Source organism: Oncorhynchus tshawytscha, linkage group LG25 (assembly GCF_018296145.1).
Source record: "Oncorhynchus tshawytscha isolate Ot180627B linkage group LG25, Otsh_v2.0, whole genome shotgun sequence".
NCBI classification, from domain to species: Eukaryota; Metazoa; Chordata; class Actinopteri; order Salmoniformes; family Salmonidae; genus Oncorhynchus; species Oncorhynchus tshawytscha.
In genome coordinates, this window is record NC_056453.1 from 25,087,165 (window position 1) to 25,105,426 (window position 18,262).

Genomic DNA, 18,262 nt, shown 5'->3' on the forward strand with positions numbered 1-18,262 from the left:
CACGATCAGCTCCTTTGTTTTGTCGACATTGAGTGAGAGGTTATTTTTCTGCCACCACACTCCCAGGGACCTCCCCTCCTCTTTGTAGGCTGTCTCGTCATTGTTGAGAATCAGGCCTACTACTGTTGTGTTGTCTGCAAACGTGATGATTGAGTTGGAGGCGTGCGTAGCCACGCAGTTAAGGGTGAACAGGGAGTACAGGAGGGGGCTGAGCACGCACCCTTCACCACCAGGGGGCGGCCCATCAGGAAGTCCAGGACCCAATTGCACAGGGCGGGGTTCAGACCAAGGGCTCCGAGCATAGTGATGAGCTTGGAGGGTACTATGGTGTTGAATGCTAAGCTATAGTCAATGAACAGCAATCTTAAATAGGTATTCCTCTTGTCCAGATGGGATAGGGCAGTGTGCAGTGCGATGGCGATTGCATTGTCTGTGGATCTATTGGGGCGGTAAAGCAAATTGAAGTGGGTCTAGGGTGTCAGGTAAAGTAGAGGTGATATGATCCTTAACTAGCCTCTCAAAGGACTTCATGATGACAGAAGTGAGTGCTACAGGGTAATGCCTTTCTCTGTGTGTTATCGTATGTGTCTGGAAAACTATTACAACAATCCATCACTGCCCAATGCTGGACTATAAAGACATCAGGAAGAGGATGAGAAGGAAAGGGGAGAAGAGGGGGATATGTATAATCTATACAGGGAGAAGGAGAAGATGGGTGGATGTACTATATACACAGCTCTATCATTGTGTCAAATTATTTATATACCACCAGTAAAGGCAATCAAATACTAAATTAAGTTGACAATACAATAAATCTCACTCACTGAATGATTTAAAAATAATGGTATACCAATCAGCCTGGAAGTAATAAAAAAATGGCCACCTGTGTCAGTTTCACTTGAACTTTTAGTGTCTTTCCAGGGCCTGAGCTTTCTTTCAAACAGTAGTAAAACCACCACCAGTGAGTGTCAATGGCTCACAAAGGTATCATCCAGGCTAGTTATTGACTCTGACAGATCAGAGGTTGACTAAGTAACCCTCCAGAGGCCTATATATTTGTTCTAGCCTCTCTGCTACAGGAGCTAATCCTGTATGTTTGTTTGGAGATTACTGCCACATCTGCTGCTCGCCCAGAACCACTGTTTGGTTTCCATGGACTGTCAGACCAATAGGGCTGTCCCCTAACCTGAGTCCCAGACCTGATAATATGTTGTCGTGATAATGTTCCACCATAGACTTAGATAGAAATCACATCATTGTATCTGTCCCATTATGGCATATGTTAGAGCATGCGCCATTGAGGCTATCTACATTTTGGAAGTAGTCAATGTTTTTCTTCTACTACATATATGAGTTGGCAAACAACCTGAAATGGTATATACTGCCACCTGTAGTGTGTTGTTTGAAAAGGTATAAAGACAAAGTTAGTGATTTACTGCCACCTGCAGTCATGGAATGTTTACTCAGAAGTACAATTCATTGGCTGATCTCTCCTGATGACCTGGACAAAATGATTTAATCGTTCCTTCACCTAAAGGAAGTCACACCCAGTTGACGACTCCCAAATGGTGAATGTCCTCAATGGCGATGCTCATGCTAAAACAAGCTTTTGTGCACTAGAGTCCTCTATCATTCTCTATTGCCAAGCCACGCCCATCTGACTATTACTGCTCTGGTCTGGTTCCTCAGTGTAGGAAGAACCAGGCCAGAGCAGTATAGCGCAGATTGGCTTGGCTGGAACCATGCTAGAAAGGAAAATGTGAAAAGCGGAGCCAGAATAGTACAGGTCAGGTCGGTACAATAGCATGGAAAGGATATGCGTTTCCCTATCCCTATATGATGCTCATTGCTATAGGATCCAGGAGTTTTCCCTTGTGCAATGCTCTTGACCAGGAAACATTCTGGGCCTTAGTTAGTGTATACAGTACCTCGTCATTGCCCAAGTGTAGCCCACCACTCTTATGGTATACATAAGTGGAGGCTGCTGAGGGGAGGACGGCTCATAGTAATGTCTGGAACGGACCAAATGGAAACCATGTGTTGGATTTATTTGATACCATTCCACCAATTCCGCTCCATTCATTATCACGAGCCCGTCCTCCCCAATTAAGGTACCACCAACCTCCTGTGGTATACATGTACAGTGCATTCAGGAGGTATTCAGACCCCTTCCCTTTTTCCACATTGTTACGTTATTCTAAAATGTATACAGCCTTATTCTAAAATGTATTAAATGTTTTCCTCATCAATCTACACACAATACCCCATAATTACGAAGTGAAAACCGGTTTTCAGAAATTCCTTATTTCCATAAGTATTCAGACTATTTGCTAAGAGACTCGACATTGAGCTCAGGTGCACCCTGTTTACATTGATTATCCTTGAGATGGTTCTACAAATTGATTGGAGTCCACCTGTGGTAAATTCAATTGATTGGACATGATTTGCAAAGGCACACACCTGTCTATATAAGGTCTCACAGTTGACAGTGCATGTCAGCGCAAAAACCAAGCCATAAGGTCGAAGAAAATGTCCGTGGAGCTCCGAGACAGGATTGTGTCGAGGCACAGATCTAGGGAAGGGTACCAAAACATTTCTGCAGCATTGAAGGTCCCCAAGAATACAGTGGCCTCCATCATTATTAAATGGAAGAAGTTTGGAACCACCAGGACTCTTTCTAAAGCTGTCCGCCTGGCCAAACTGAGCAATTGAGTGAGAAGGGCCTTTGTCAGGCAGGTGACCAAGAACTCGATGTCACTCTGACAGAGCTCCAGAGTTCCTCTGTGGAGATGGGAGAACCTTCCAGAAGGACAACCATCTCTGCAGCAACAATCGGGCCTTTATGGTAGAGTGGCCAGACGGGAAGCCACTACTCATTAAAAGGCACGACACCCCTCTTGGAAACAAGATTCTCTAGTCTGATGAAACCAAGATTGAACTCTTTGACCTGAATGCCAAGCGTCACATCTGAAGTAAACCTGGCACCATCCCTACGGTGAAGTATGGTGGTGGCAGCATCATTCTGTGGGGATGTTTTTCAGTGGCAAGGACTGGGAGACTAGTAAAGATAGAGGGAAAGATGAACCGAGCAAAGTACAGAGAGAGCATTGATGAAAACCTGCTCCAGTCCTCAGGACCTCAGAATGGGCGAAGACTCACTTTCCAACAGGACAACAACCCTAAGCACACAGCCAAGACAATGCAGAAGTGGCTTCGGGACAAGTCTCTGAATGTTCTTGAGTGACCCAGCAAGAGCAGAGACTTGAACCCAATCGAACATCTCTGGAGAGACCTGAAAATTGCTGTGCAACGACGCTCCCCATCCAATCTGACAGAGCTTGAGATGATCTGCTGAGAAGAATAGGAGAAACTCCCCAAATACAGCTGTGCCAAGCTTGTAGCATCATACCCAAGAAGATTCAAGGCTGTAGTCGCGGCCAAAGTACAGGTAAAGGGTCTGAATACTTTTGTAAATGTGATATTTCAGTTTTTGTTTTTGATAAATGAGAAAAAAAATCTAAAAATCTGCTTTCTCATTATAGGATATTGTGTGTAGATTGATGAGGGAAAAAACATTTAATCCATTTTAGAATAAGGCTGTAAAAGTCAAGGGGTCTGAATACTTTCCGAATGCACTGTATGTGATGGCTTTAGGTGTATCCCACCAGGCGTGGGGTGCTGGGGAAGCTCTTCCTTATGCCCATGCACTTCTCCTGATCCAGGAACAGGGAGTTAGCCTTGATGGAGAGGTCATGCTCCAGGGCAGCCTTGGTCTTCACCAGCTTCTGCAGGGTGTTCTCTGCCTCCATCAGTCTCTCACGCAGCTTGTGGATGGTGTCCTCTATCTCCCTCACTTCTCCCACCAGTCTGGAAATAGCGATAAGGATAGGGACAAGACAAACGGAGGAGAAGAGGTCAATGGCAGAGAAGGAAGGGAATGTACGTGTAAAACACCCTCATTTTACAGGCTGTAAAATACCCACAACATGTTCGAGCCCTACCTGTGGTGTGGGTTGTCCCTGCAGAGCTCCACATTGGGCCTGCGTGTCCTCTCGTCCAGCCTGGTCTGGGCCACCTTCAGGGGGCATTCCTTGTCCCTCAGAGCCTTCTTCAGACTCTCTATCAGCATCTCTGTCTGGAAGATTTCCTGGAGGGTCTGCCAGTAGAAACAGGTGAGAGGGATGGTGAGACGATCCAGGAAGTAAGGAAACAGAGGAATTTAAGTGGTCAGGAATGGAGCAGTTCTAGCGGTTGAAATGGCGCTGTTACAACCAGTTTACAAACGGAACTGTCTATAATGCTATGGACGTCATTGCAACCAGTTTTGCCTGCTGTGTAAGGGGTTGAGGTAAAGAGTTCTAGGAAACTCAAAGAATTTTTTATTTATACCACACTGTTAGGTGATGTGAAATGTATAGTACAGATGCAGGTTTCTGAAAAAGCAAAACTAACACCAAATGTAACTGTAGATCAAATCAGATTAACACTGTACTGTACAGTACTTTCCTCCTTCTCATCCCACCATCACATTATCATGTTATCTCATTCCCCTGAATCACTCAACCACTCCTCAGAACCGTCCCTGGCTGACTGACTGGCTGAGTGGCGTTATTAAAGACTGTGTGCCTCACATCATAGCTGCTGTCAATGGATAAACCCAGAGAACAGCTGAGGTGGATAGAGCCCTGCAACATCCAATTAACCGTTCGACAACAATGGGCTCCAGTGTCTACTACTCCATTACCAAGGGTATGTATCAGTGGAAAGTGTTGAACACAGGCAATGCAAGATAAATCTATTTTTGGTGTCCTTCTTTTGACAAGACTATTTAGCCTAGCAGTAACAAAGTTTGGTGAATTAGTTTGCATGCCTGGGTTCCATAACACGATTACAGTAAAAATAAGGCCTAGACCAGTGAAGAGGGTGATCACTCCACCAAACTCACATGTCTCTGCCCATCAAACGCTGATCTTGTGAGACAGTAAAAGTAAAAGGGGCTGAAAGGAGTTTTATTTTTCTCCTCATTGAACAGTAAAAGCAATGTGATAGGATTAAACCTTTAATTTCCATTATCATGAAAGATGTCACGTGAAAATGCAATAGACCCTTGAATAGTTTGTTTACAACCCTGGAGAAAAAAATTGCATAAACCAGCATAGGCTGGTGACCAGCCTTTGTTGTGTTTTCGCTAGTGATGGAAAACCGAGGCTGTCTGAAGACGTCGACGCTTTCACCAAATTGTCCCGAAAAACAGTTCATTACTCAGCGCTTCATTAGCTGTTCACATGAGTGACATTTGCCGTTCAACAGTAAATAGCAGCCTGTGACTTTCAGATAGACATTTTTTTCCTCCACTGTTTTCATCAAAATTCCGTGGCGCAGCAGTAAGTTATTGACTTTCGTAACCTATAATCAGTTGGAATACCAGGTTTGCATACATCATGCTTCATTTTTTTGCCTTGAAGTTGACTATTTTTCAAAAACAGAATTTATGGCATTATTTAGGTTGCTTAACACAGAAGAGTATACTATACTAAATAAAACAAATGATTTTAACAACAGTGTGGTTTCACATAAAACAATTTTCAAAATAGTGTGCCTTCAACAGGATTCGACATCATACCCTCATTCCCCTGAGTATTCCATTGTCGACCTGCTAAGCTACTGTACCAGTCGGATTAAACTTTTTGTACAAAATCCCAAACTTTTTATAGTCCCGTACCCCTTCAAACATTCAACCTACAGTTGCGTACCCCCTCTAGCACCAGGGTCACCGCACTCTCAAATTTGGTTTTTTTGCCATCATTGTAAGCCTGCCACACACACACACTATACAATACATTTATTAAACATAAGAATGTGTGTGAACTTTTTTATCACAACCCTGCTTGTGGGAAGTGACAAAGAGCTCTTATAGGACCAGGGCACAAATAATAATATAATAATAATCAATCATTTTGCTCTTTATTTAACCATCTTACATATAAAACCTTATTTGTTCATCTAAAATTGTGAATAACTCACCACAGGTTAATTAGAAGGGTGTAATTGAAAGGATGCACATAACTAAGTCAATCTGAATTTTTTTTTAAAGATTCCTCAAGTGCAGTCGCAAAAACCATCAAGTGCTATGGTGAAACTGGCTCTCATGAGGACCGCCACAGGAAAGGAAGACCCAGAGTTATCTCTGCTGCAGAGGATAAGTTCATTAGAGATTCCAGACTCAGAAATTGCAGACCAAATAAATGCTTCACAGAGTTCAAGTAACAGACACATTTCAATATCATCTTTTCTGAGGAGACTGCGTGAATCAGGCCTTCATGGTTGAAATGCTGCAAAGAAACCACTACTAAAGGACACCAATAAGAAGAAGAGATTGCTTGGTCCAAGAAACACTAGCAATGGACATTAGACCGGTGGAAATCTGTCAAAATTTGAGATCTTTGGTTCCAACCGCAGTGTCTTTGTGTGACGCAGAGTAAGTGAACGGATGCTCTCCGTATGTGTGGTTCCCACCGTGAAGCATGGAGGAGAATTTGTGATGGTGTGGGGGTGCTTTGCTGGTGACACTAAGTGATTTATTTAAAATTCAAGGAACACTTAACCAGCATGGCTACCACAGCATTCTGCAACAATATAATTTGTTTTTCAACAGGATAATGACCCAACACACCTCCCGGCTGTCTAAGGGCTATTTGACCAAGAAGGAGAGTGATGGAGTGCTGCATCAGATGACCTGGCCTCCACAATCACCCAACCTCAACCCATTTGAACTGGTTTGGGATGAGTTGCACCACAGAGTGAAGGAAAAGCATCCAGCAAGTTTTCAGCATATGTGGGAACTCCTTCAAGACTGTTGTAACATCCCAGTTGAAGCTGGTTGTGAGAATGCCAAGAGTGTGCAAAGCTATCATCAAGGTAATGGGTGGCTACTTTGAAGAATCTAAAATATATTTTGATTTGTTTAACACTTTTTTGGTTACTACATGATTCCATATATGTTATTTCATAGTTTTGATGTCTTCACTATTATTCTACAATACAGAAAATAGTAAAAGTAAAGAAAAACCCTTGAATGAGTAGGTGTGTCCAAACTTTTGAATGGTACTGTATGTAAATTTGATATTTCTGAATTTGATTTTCAATAAAATAGCAAAAATGTCTAAAATCATGTTTTCAATTTGTGATAATGGGGTATTTTGTGTAGATAGGTAAAACATATATATTGATTCCATTTTGAATTTAGGCTGTAACACAACAAAATGTGGAATAAGTCAAGGGGTATGAATACTTTCTGAAGGCACTTTATCTAGCTATATAAACCACAACCCTCTGCAAAAACGCCTGTTCCGATATTATTTACAAGGCAGTACTTATTTAAATTAGGTAAGAGAATATCATGTTACTATCGTTGTATTAAAATGAGAGTTAAGGCAATTTCTCCTTGTTCCCGTAATAATGAATCCAAGTGTTTCACATGGGGAGGGGACGAGTAACTTTATGTTTAAACTTTATCAATGTTGAAGCAACAGTAGTTTTTTATACTTTTGTCATCATACTTTGGTCTGGTTTCCTTCAAATATCCTCTAGTTTCTTGAAAAACATGATTTTTACTGTTCATGACCTCTAAAAACATTACTTTGCAAGCCAGCATAATGTGACTTTATGCTGGTTTTGCTTTAGTTTATGCTGGTCACCAGTGTCCAAAACACAGCGAATGATGGTCATCAGTGAAAAACACAATGAAGGCTGGTCACCAGCTAAATCACAACGAAGGCTGGTTACCAGCGAAAACACACCAAAGGCTGGTTTGCCAGCTTGATCAGCTAGACCCTGCTGGTTGGCCAGCAGAACCAGCTAGACCATGCTGGTCAGACAAGCTAGACCATGCTGCAGTGTTGTGTTCGAGACCACCTAAAGCGAAACCGATTCACGGCCAAGATCAGAGCCAAACGAATCCGTGTCAAGACCAAGGCCGGAGGGGGGTGAGACCGAGTCATAACCGAGACCGGGAGGGGGACAAGAGGTCCGAGACTGTATCGAGACAAGGAAAATGCGAGTCCAATTAAAGACCATGATGGTAATTTTGTCAAATCCCCACTATAATAAGAGTGCAAAATGTCCAGTATTTCTGTGTTCATATTTCAGAACAATGGATTCTTTAGACATTCAGAATAGTGAATAAATGCAGGCTGAGGGAGAATAGAGCCACTATACAAATTATTACTAACCCAAACACAGTGGAGCACAATGAGCCTTCTACACCTTCAGAGAAGGGCTAAGGATTTATAAAATAATGATTATTAATAACACAATAATAATGATAATTATATTATTATTTTCAATTAAGTTCTGATTTAATCCCTTCAGTTTTGTTGGAAAGGAAAGGGTTAATTTAGAAGAGAAAAAAAATCCAATCAGGATTTTTCCTTGCTGGTCTCTGGGGAGATAAATCTAGCTAGCTAAGTCAGCAATGGGCAAGGCCATCAGAAGCTGTTGCTGTTGTTAATAATCTCTTTGAAAATAACGTGTGTGTGTGTGTGTCTGTGTAACATTGTTGCATTTAAAGTGGAAGCAACAGCACTTTAGCAACATGAAATCTTATTAAAATTTGTTCATATACACCCCCAGGAAGAATATGACACTTTAAAAAAAAGAATTCTGACAACATTCTTTTGGTGAACACATTCGCCAAAAGCCACAATATAGACCTGAATGGATTTCTGCAAATATGTTAACACCACAGGAGTCCTCTTACATTTGGAAACTTTACAATCCTATTGATCAAACAACCATGAAAATGTAGGCTCTCCCTCCCTCAGTTATGCACATCAATAACAACAAGATCAACAACTATTCCTAGCCAGAGCAAGATGAGCAAAAATCTAACGAAGGAACATTAGATAAACACTCTCAGTTAGTTGCCTATCAAAATTGCACTGCTAAATGATGGGGAACTGTAGCCTCCTCATCCTTCTGCAGCTTGCCTGCCAATGCATACTTGTCCCAACCAAGCACCCAAGCTAACTGGCTAAAGTTGGCTAGCTGGTTAGCTATCTACTTCCAAACACAAATGAGAGAACCTCACTCTGCCATTTTTCTCTTTGATGCAGAGCGGATTAGGCTGTTTACATGATATCTAGAGCGTTCTTGACTAACTATTACTTTCCCCCCTACATTTACTGACACCGGTCATATTCAGCAGGTGTTGCATGTTTGTAAATTCATAATTTGTTCTGTGCTCTGGCACACTCAAACAAGAGTACTCTGTAATCGGAGTAGATAGCCAAAGTGAATTTGCAATGCAAATATGCTAACTGTATAGCAGTCTGTCAAGTTCTTGCTAGCTAACCAAATGACACCTGCATCTCTGTGTATAGCCACTGAAAAACACAGCTTGAAATTTATGCTGGTCTATGCTGCTTTTTCAGTAGGAAAATCAATCAAAGACAGCAGTAAATCATCAACTATGGTATGCAGGCAGTTAATAACCCCTTCCTTACTGTCCCCTGGACCTGATGTTGAAGTACAAGACACACGTTTAACAAGATACACGCAAACTGCATTTCACTGAGTTGAATGGAACTAAACAAAAAATAAATAAAACATGAAAGACGAGCTTGATGGTCATTGGTCAGGTAATGGTCGGTCACCTTAGCCAGGTGTGTCTGCAGGCTGTTCTTGGCGTCGGCGGTCTCTGACATGCGGTTGGTGAAGGCCACGTTGACCGTGTTGAAATGTTTCCACATCTCATTGGACGTGACGTTCAGCAGGATCTCAATAACATCACGCAGCTTGTGGGAAGCTGCCCGCTCGCTCTGGGAGTGAAGGATGTTGTCATCCGTGAACTTTGACCACGAGTCGGGCAGGGAGAGCCTGGTCAAGTGGGTTAGAAATGACAATGGACACAATGGTCAATTAATTGGGATGCTTTTGGAAGGCATGCAGAAGATACACTGGGGTGGATGGAGCTAGAGTTGAATTTGGGATTGGTGCTTTATAGTCAGAGAAAATGTGAAGCACCTGTGTCAATACAATCTGAATGTGATGACCCCTTCTGCTTTACTTCCATATCCAGTCCCGTACTAGTTTGAATGGGATTAAAGATAATATCATCCAATTTGTGGAAATGCAGTCATTTAAAGGTAGAATAAAGGTAGCAAAATGAGGTTGCTACGAGCAGCACCGCAGATGTTGAGATGAGCGAGATGAAAGACTTCGCTCTCACATTGTCACACACCGTATCTGCACAAGTGCAGAGAAGGGTGTGATTGCCGCCTGCAACTCTGCCGAGCACTGCCTTCAAGGCAGGTCTGTTAATGTTACAGCAAGGGCAGGTGTTCGGCAGGTGGGGACGAACGACACTGGGTACTTGCTAGTTAGCTGGGCCTCCGGTAGTGATGTTATGTTTGATACAGGAGCTCTGAGGCATGTGTCGAAATCACTAAGCAGTGTACTTCGAAGCAGTGTGCCGATGCCTGTATTACTTTATCAGACACACATGATCAGTGATGTCCAAAGCTTAGTTTCATCAAACAACCACCTGATTGGTTTGGTATTGGTTTGGTAGAAGACAAAAAGTCTATGCTCCACATGCGCTACGGAGTGTGGGACGTAAATTATTTTCACACAAGAGTACACTGTGTTGATCAAAGCCTTGTAATGAGCCTATTTTTGACACGATTGGCTGGAAAACCGCAATACTTCAGGAAGCTTTGTTTCTCCATCGGAGTACACAGGAGGGGACGACACCGGTAGTTAGCTAGCTAGGACACCGGTAAACCGTGTATTTTGCCTCCTCCGGCTGTGCTTTCCCACAATTTTGTTAATGTTACAGTGAGGGCGTCTGTTTATTTATTACATCACTTCCTCACAGCTTTGATGAAGATAGGGGTGGCATGTATATCTGTTACATCTGCTATACAATAAATCAACAGATTATACAGTTGAAGTCTGAAGTTTACATACACTTAGGTTGGAGTCATTATAACTCGTTTTTCAACCACTCCACAAATTTCTTGTTTACAAACTATAGTTTTGGCAAGTCGGTTAGGACATCTACTTCGTGCATGACACAAGTCATTTTTCCAACAATTGTTTATAGATAGATTATTTCACTTATAATTCACTGTATCACAATTCCAGTGGGTCAGAAGTTTACATACACTAAGTTGTCTGTGCCTTTAAACAGTTTGGAAAATTCCAGAAAATAATGTCATGGCTTTAGAAGCTTCTGATAGGCTAATTGACATAATTTGAGTCAATTGGAGGTGTACCTGTGGATGTATTTCAAGGCCCCATTTCAAACTCAGTGCCTCTTTGCTTGACATCATAGGAAAATCAAAAGAAATCAGCCAAGACCTCAGAAGACAAAATGTAGACCTCCACAAGTCTGATTCATCCTTGAAGTCGGAAGTTTACATACACCCTAGCCAAATACATTTAAACTCAGTTTTTCACAATTCCTGACATTTAATCCTAGTATAAATTCCCTGTCTTAGGTCAGTTAGGATCACCACTAAAATAAAAAAAATGTGAAATGTCAAAATAATTGTAGAGAGAATGATTTATTTCAGCTTGTATTACTTTCATCACATTCCCAGTGAGTCAGAGGTTTACATACACTCAATTAGTATTTGGTAGCATTGCCTTGAAATTGTTTAACTTGGGTCAAACATTTCGGGTAGCCTTCCACAAGCTTCCCACAATAAGTTGGGTGAATTTTGGCCCATTCCTCCTGACAGAGCTGGTGTCAGGTTTTGTCGGCCTCCTTGCTCCCACACACTTTTCCAGTTCTGCCCACAAATTATCTATAGGCTTGAGGTCAGCGCTTTGTGATGGCCACTCCAATAACTTGACTTTGTTGTCCTTAAGCCATTTTGCCCCAACTTTGGAAGTATGCTTGGGGTCATTGTCCATTCGGAAGACCCATTTCCGAAGCTTTAACTTCCTTACTGATGTCTTGAGATGTGGCTGCACAATATCCACATAATTGTCTTCCCTCATGATGCCATCTATTTTGTGAAGTGCACCAGTCCTGAAACGAGTTTTAATGACTCCAAACTAAGTGTATGTAAACTTCCGATTTCAACTGTATCTACAATTGTATCTGTTTTTTTGTGGATTAATTTACTTCTACCAGACGCCTTTTGTTAAGATTTTTTATTGTTTTCATTTTTGATAGTTTTCGCACTTGAAGATCATGAAAAAGTTTTACAATGTTCATGACTGAGGGGGCGGTCCCTTTCACAGCATATACAGTATCTCCCTTTTCATTCACAAAGCTGTATAACGTCCACATCTAAAGTAGTGGGTAGGTATGACTTACGATGGGTCCAGTCTCTCGATCCCTCTGTAGTAGCTGATCCCGTCTGACGCATTCCTGAGATGGTGACACCTATTGTCTATTCTCTGGGCTGTCACCTTGTCACTGAGGTCTCTCTCCAGCTCATGCTGAGCTGCTCGGTTTGACCTGATGGAAGTAACACACACAGAGGCATAGTAACACTTTAACACTTGACGTTGCGCCGACAGGTTTAATGTTTTATTGTGTTATGTGCAAGTATGAGCCAGTCTCAATGTCAACAGTGAAGAGGCGACTCCGGGATGCTGGCCTTCTAGGCAGAGTTGCAAAGAAAAAGCCATATCTCAGACTGGCCCATAAAAAGAAGAGATTAATATGGGCAAAAGAACACAGACACTGGACAGAGTAACTCTGCCTAGAAGGCCAGCATCCCAGAGTTGCCTCTTCACTGTTGATGTTGAGACTGGTGTTTTGCGCGTACTATTTAATGAAGCTGCCAGGTTTTTTTTGCAACCCTACCCGCAGGTCACATAATGCTGTCTTACAATGTTTTGGGTGGTTCCTACTGGAAACTAGCCAGAGTTCAGATTCTAATATGGGATTTATCTTTGTGAAGTATAAGAGTAACCAATCAATTATGCACAAACATAGATATTGAAGTAAACAATTCTCAAAATCAACCTGCTATAGAGCATGCTTGGAAATATGATAATGATGGGCATGGTTTTGGTTCAAAGTGATGCGTATGAGTTTTAGGGTAGAACTTGCTCCTTAATAATATAAGGCCTTATGAAATACGTATGGTATTGTGTTAAATACTAAAAAAAATAACTTACTCACTTAGGATCTCACTTGGTGAAGTCCATAGGACTGAAAATGGATGAATGCAACAAACATGTCACTGTCCCTAACAAATATAGTCATGAGTGGTAATACAATTTACACGAAAGGCAAGGCACTCTGGGAAATATTTGAATAAGGCTGTACACCAAACAGTATGTATTTTAATACGGTCCTGGTGTCTATATGGGTCCACAGACTTAACACAGTCAGTGTTGATTTAACACTCTGTGTTGATTTCTCTCTTTTTTTTACACTGGAGGATTTGCTATGTAGTTTTCAAACAGTGAAGGCCTATTATACAGTAGTCCTGTCCATACTCTAGGAGTGTAGACTCACGCTAGTTGAGCGATCGCTTTGTCTAGATGTCTCCTCATCCTCTCCTGGCATGACTTAATGGTCTCCACTTCCTGGTTACATAATGAGCAAAACAGGTATCAGTTCAGTTAATAAGGTTCTGATCATTAGGATTAATAGTCATAAGTCATGATTGTATTGACATGTCTTTGTTTGTACCCTTATGAGATCTTTCTCCACGTTGTCGTGAACCAGATCAATGGACATTCGCTTCTCTCTGTGATACAGGCATTCTTGGGACACCTGTTGATGGTCACACAATATTAATTTAGTGTCCCGAATGGCACCCTATTCCCCTACATGGTGAATTACTTTTGACCAGGGCCCATCGTGCACTACTTTTGATTAGAGCCCGATGGGCTCTGGCCCAAAGCAGGCACTATATAGGAAATATATTAGTGCAGTAGTGTAAAGTACAGACAGAGTCTGGTGTGGTAGAAGGATGGTCTTCCAATCTAATGGCCAAATAACTCTACGTTATCTAATATTAAAAACAAAAAACAATGTTTTAGCTGAAAATTAGGCATTGGTCTGAAGCTGAAAAATAATGGAAATTCACATGCACACCACAATGCCCACTCCACCCATTCTCTACCCAGATTTTCCAGAACACAGCTCTGACCTACTGAAGTAGGTATGTTGGTCTGTTGTACTTGAAACAATGTGTAGGCAGGTGTCTTCGAATGCAAACCTTCTCAAACAGCCTAATTTATACTCTTACAGGAGGTGCTCCCACAATGATGGGATTTGTACCGCATACACGGTAAGTATTTGATTCTTCACACAACACAGTAAGACATTATCCCATTCCACTATCTTTTCAATGTTTTTTATTACATGAAAGCAAGCCTTGCTTTTATACTTACAAGACCCTCAGGCTTGATTTAGTTAGGGGTTTTGTTGTGTAGTAATGTATTTCCTTCAACTTTTAATTTTTAATTTTTTACATGTCATTGAGAAAAATAACATCCTCTTTTTGGTCATTATGTGTCCAACATAACAACAGGGGGTATTGTGTTGGACACAGTCACTCCGTGCTTCTACACCTGCATTGCTTGCTGTTTGGGGTTTTAGGCTGGGTTTCTGTACAGCACTTTGAGATATCAGCTGATGTACGAAGGGCTATATAAATAAATTTGATTTGATTTGATTTGATTTGATTCATACAGATATAATGAGCTAGCCTGTCTGCATTCCTGATTTACAGTGCATTTGGAAAGTATTCCTCTTCGATCTCCCCCCAAACCCCATAATGAAAAAGTGAAAAACTGATTCGAATTTATGAAAATAAAAAACCTGAAAAACCTTATTTATATAAGTATTCAAACCCTTTGTTATGAGTCTCAAAATTGAGCTCAGATGCATCCTGTTTCCATTGGTTATCCTTGATGTTTCTACAACTCGATTGGAGTCCATCTGTGGTAAATTCAATTGATTGGACATGATTTTGGCATACGCCTGTCTATATAAGGTCCCACAGTTCACAGTGCATGTCAGAGCAAAAACAAAGCCAATAGTTCGAATGATTGTCCTTAGAGCTCCGAGACAGGATTGTGTCGAGGCACAGATCCAGGGAAGGGTACCAAAGAATGTCTGCAGCATTGAAGGTCCCCAAGAACACAGTGGCCTTCATCGTTTGGAACCACCAAGACTCTCCCTGCCAAACTGAGCAATTGGGGCGAAAGGCCTTGGTCTGAGAGGTGACCAAGAACTCGATGGTCACTCTGACAGAGCTCCAAAGTTCTTCTCTGGAGATGGGAGAACCTTCCAGAAGGACAACCATCTCTGCAGCACTCTACCAAACAGGCCTTAATGGTAGAGTGGCCAGACGGAAGCTACACTTCAGTAAAAGGCACGACAGCCTGCTTGGAATTTGCCAAAAGGCATCTTTGAATGCCAAGCGTCACGTCTGGAGGAAACCTGGCACCATTCCTATGGTGAAAAATAGTGGTTGCAGCATCATGCTGTGGGTATGTTTTAGCGGCAGGGACTGGGAGACTAGTCAGGCTTGAGGGAAAGAAAAACGGAGCAAAGTACAGAGAGATCCTTGATGAAAACCTGCTCCAAAGTGCTCAGGGCCTCAGATAGGGACAAAGACTCTCCAAAAGGGTTCCAACAAGTCTTCTATTGTTGTTCTCTTCTGTAGTTGTCTGGTATCCAGTGACTTGTCATGTAAATCTGAACAGGACAACAGAGTTTCTGTTCCTTCCATTCACTCATGAAGATGCTTCTTTGAGGATAGCCTAGCCAGCCGGGTCGATGGTTCCCAGTGGGGTGATGAGAGTAGCATAATACGATGGTTTGAGCAGAGTAGTAGGATGGTCCTACTTAAATTTGCTTTCGAAGATACTTTACTTAGGACAGCTAATCAGTTGCACCAGTGATTTACACAGTTTGGTTCCGTCAGATTGACACACGCTCTGACCTCACTCGGGGGCGTGACTTGTCACTTGTACAAAGTAATGTAAAACAATTATCTCTTATAGTTTCTCAAATCACGGCAAGCGGTACCGGAGTGCCAAGTCTAGGACCAAAAGGCTCCTTAATAGCTTCTACTCCCAATCTATAAGACTGCTGAACAATTAATTAAATGGCCACTATTTATTTACATTGACAGCTACTCGCTGTTTATCATCTGTGCATCGTCACTTCACCTCTATCTACATGTACAATTTACCTCATCTAACCTGTACCTCCGCACACTGACTCGGTACCGGTACCCCCTGTATATAGCCTCGTTATTGTTATTTTATTGTGTTACTCTTTATTATTTTTTACTTAGTTTATTTGGTAAATATTGTCTTAACTCTTCTTGAACTGCACTGTTGGTTAAGGGCTTGTAAGTTAGCATTTCACAGAAAGGTCTATAGTTGTTGTATTCGGCGCATGTGACAAAAAGTTTGATTTGATTTGATCACATCCCTCTGTTAACAAAAACACTAATCATTTTTCAAATGACATGCACAATGCATAGCATGGAAACTTTGCACATGTAGTGGGTATACTTTCCAAATTACAGTATTTCCTTTATACCATTTTTAATGACATCACAAAATAACAAATACAATTTACATTAGTGTTCTATAGATCGCCTCTGACCATTCTCAACATTCTATGTTAGAAATATTGCTCTAGTATTCAGCTTTGAACGTGTTAGAGTTTCAACGGGAAAAATAATCTTGAAACAAAGAGTATTCTTTGGGTGAATATTGTAGAGGGAGACCTGCATCTTCTCCACTTGATTCAAGTAGGTGTGTCCAGACTTTTGACTGGTACTGTATATACACAAATTATGATTTGATTGGTATGACTCTCTATACAGTGAGTATACATTCTTTTCATAGGTTCCAATTACTTATTAGAGGTCCTCTCTGAAAACGATCTATTGCTACCTGATCTCCACTACCATGTGTGGGTCCTTCATGTCACCAGATCTCCAGCCAGATCAAGTTGACGCTACTATACACCCCAAAGAACTTTGGGTTAGGACAAATGACCACCGGTGCTGTTCTGTGGAAGGTTGCCTGGTTGCCCAGCAACCTTAACAGGACACGTGTGACCTAATTTAGAGTATTGTGAATGATGACCCCATCTGCTCTGAAGTGGTGTGAAGAACCAATAACTCTACTGTCACTTTATCCACCACCATCAGACACAGTAAGATCCTGTGTTGAGTAAGTGACATGCATGGATGATTAAATAGGTGCACTGGAGATGGAGTTTGTTATGCTCTATACTGTACAATCTGCATTTCTGTGTGAATGCATTGTGTACTGTTGGAGTTACAGGACACTCTTACATAGAGCTTAGCACGCACACGTGCAAGCGCGCATGCACGCACGCACACACACCATTACCTGCAGAGGCCCCTCGGTCTCCTGCAGGGCTCTCTCCAGCCTTCTCTTCACCTCAGTGAGGGCCATGATCTCGCTCACCATGTTGTCTATCTCATGGTTCAACTCTGACTTCCAGAAACTGATGTCGTTGAGGCGTTCCCCGATGTTCTTACTGGTGGTCTCCTGGGTCCTCCTTGTCAGCTGCTCTTTATCCTGCATCAACCTGATGGTATCCCTCCTCAGCCGCTCCGCACTGTTCCTGGACGACTCCGACTCACGGTAGTTGCTCTGGTTGGACTTGTACCAGTCGTCTGGGGTGTAGCGGGTGATCATGGCTGACCGGTTTGACGGGTAGAACATGGTCTTGGCCCGGACCAGGTCGAAGCCTAGGTTCTCCCTCTGGATGGAGGAGAGGGAGGGGATGGCTGCAGTGCTGCCTGTGCGGTAGTAGGCGTTAGTCCTCCAGGGCTGGTTGGCACTGGGGTTCATGGCCAGCACAGGCTGGTTGCTCCGGTAGGAGGACACCATGTTGGAGATGGCTGGGAAGTATTGGCTGGTTTTGGGTCGGGTGTACTCCGCCGTCAAGGTGGATCCCATTAGCTCCATTTGTCGCTCTTCCTCTCAAGGCTCTTATTTTCTCCTGAAAACATGCAATATTGGATCTGTGTATTAGTGTATTTTGCATATCACATGTCATCTGTTATCATTAAGTCTTTATAAGACTGAGAAAGATTGGTATCTGTCTCTTATATTTTCACAAGACCAACACATTCTAATGTCTTCTAGGATTGAAAAAGAGTCGTGATTTAGCCATTTTGGCAATAAATTGATGATTATCTGTCAAACAGTTGAGTCATTCTATCGTCGTTTGCAGTCAACAAATGTTTTACTAAACATGTCATGACGACTGATTTAATTGAGAATC

General features: G+C 42.1%; 1 protein-coding gene across 1 annotated transcript; it reads right to left on the minus strand.

Moving 5' to 3' along the window:
* Nucleotides 1–3,622: 3,622 nt before the first annotated feature.
* On the minus strand, nt 3,623–17,948 carry tekt3 (tektin 3). Its single transcript, XM_024387304.2, has 7 exons — nt 17,359–17,948; nt 13,661–13,744; nt 13,484–13,554; nt 12,329–12,472; nt 9,654–9,876; nt 4,002–4,156; nt 3,623–3,867 (listed from the first exon to the last, which is right to left on the minus strand). Exons 1-7 carry the CDS (start codon nt 17,941–17,943, stop codon nt 3,651–3,653), a joined length of 1,479 nt encoding a protein of 492 aa, XP_024243072.1. The 5' UTR covers nt 17,944–17,948; the 3' UTR covers nt 3,623–3,650.
* Nucleotides 17,949–18,262: the final 314 nt, after the last annotated feature.

Coding starts and splice junctions, on each gene's coding strand:
- tekt3 (XM_024387304.2), bottom strand. CDS start 17,943: ATGGAGCTAATGGGATCCACCTTGACGGCGGAGTACACCCGACCCAAA. Junction 13,745..17,358: donor AGACCGAGGGGCCTCTGCAG/GTAATGGTGTGT, acceptor GACCATCAACAG/GTGTCCCAAGAATGCCTGTA. Junction 9,877..12,328: donor ATCGAGAGACTGGACCCATC/GTAAGTCATACC, acceptor CCACTTGACCAG/GCTCTCCCTGCCCGACTCGT.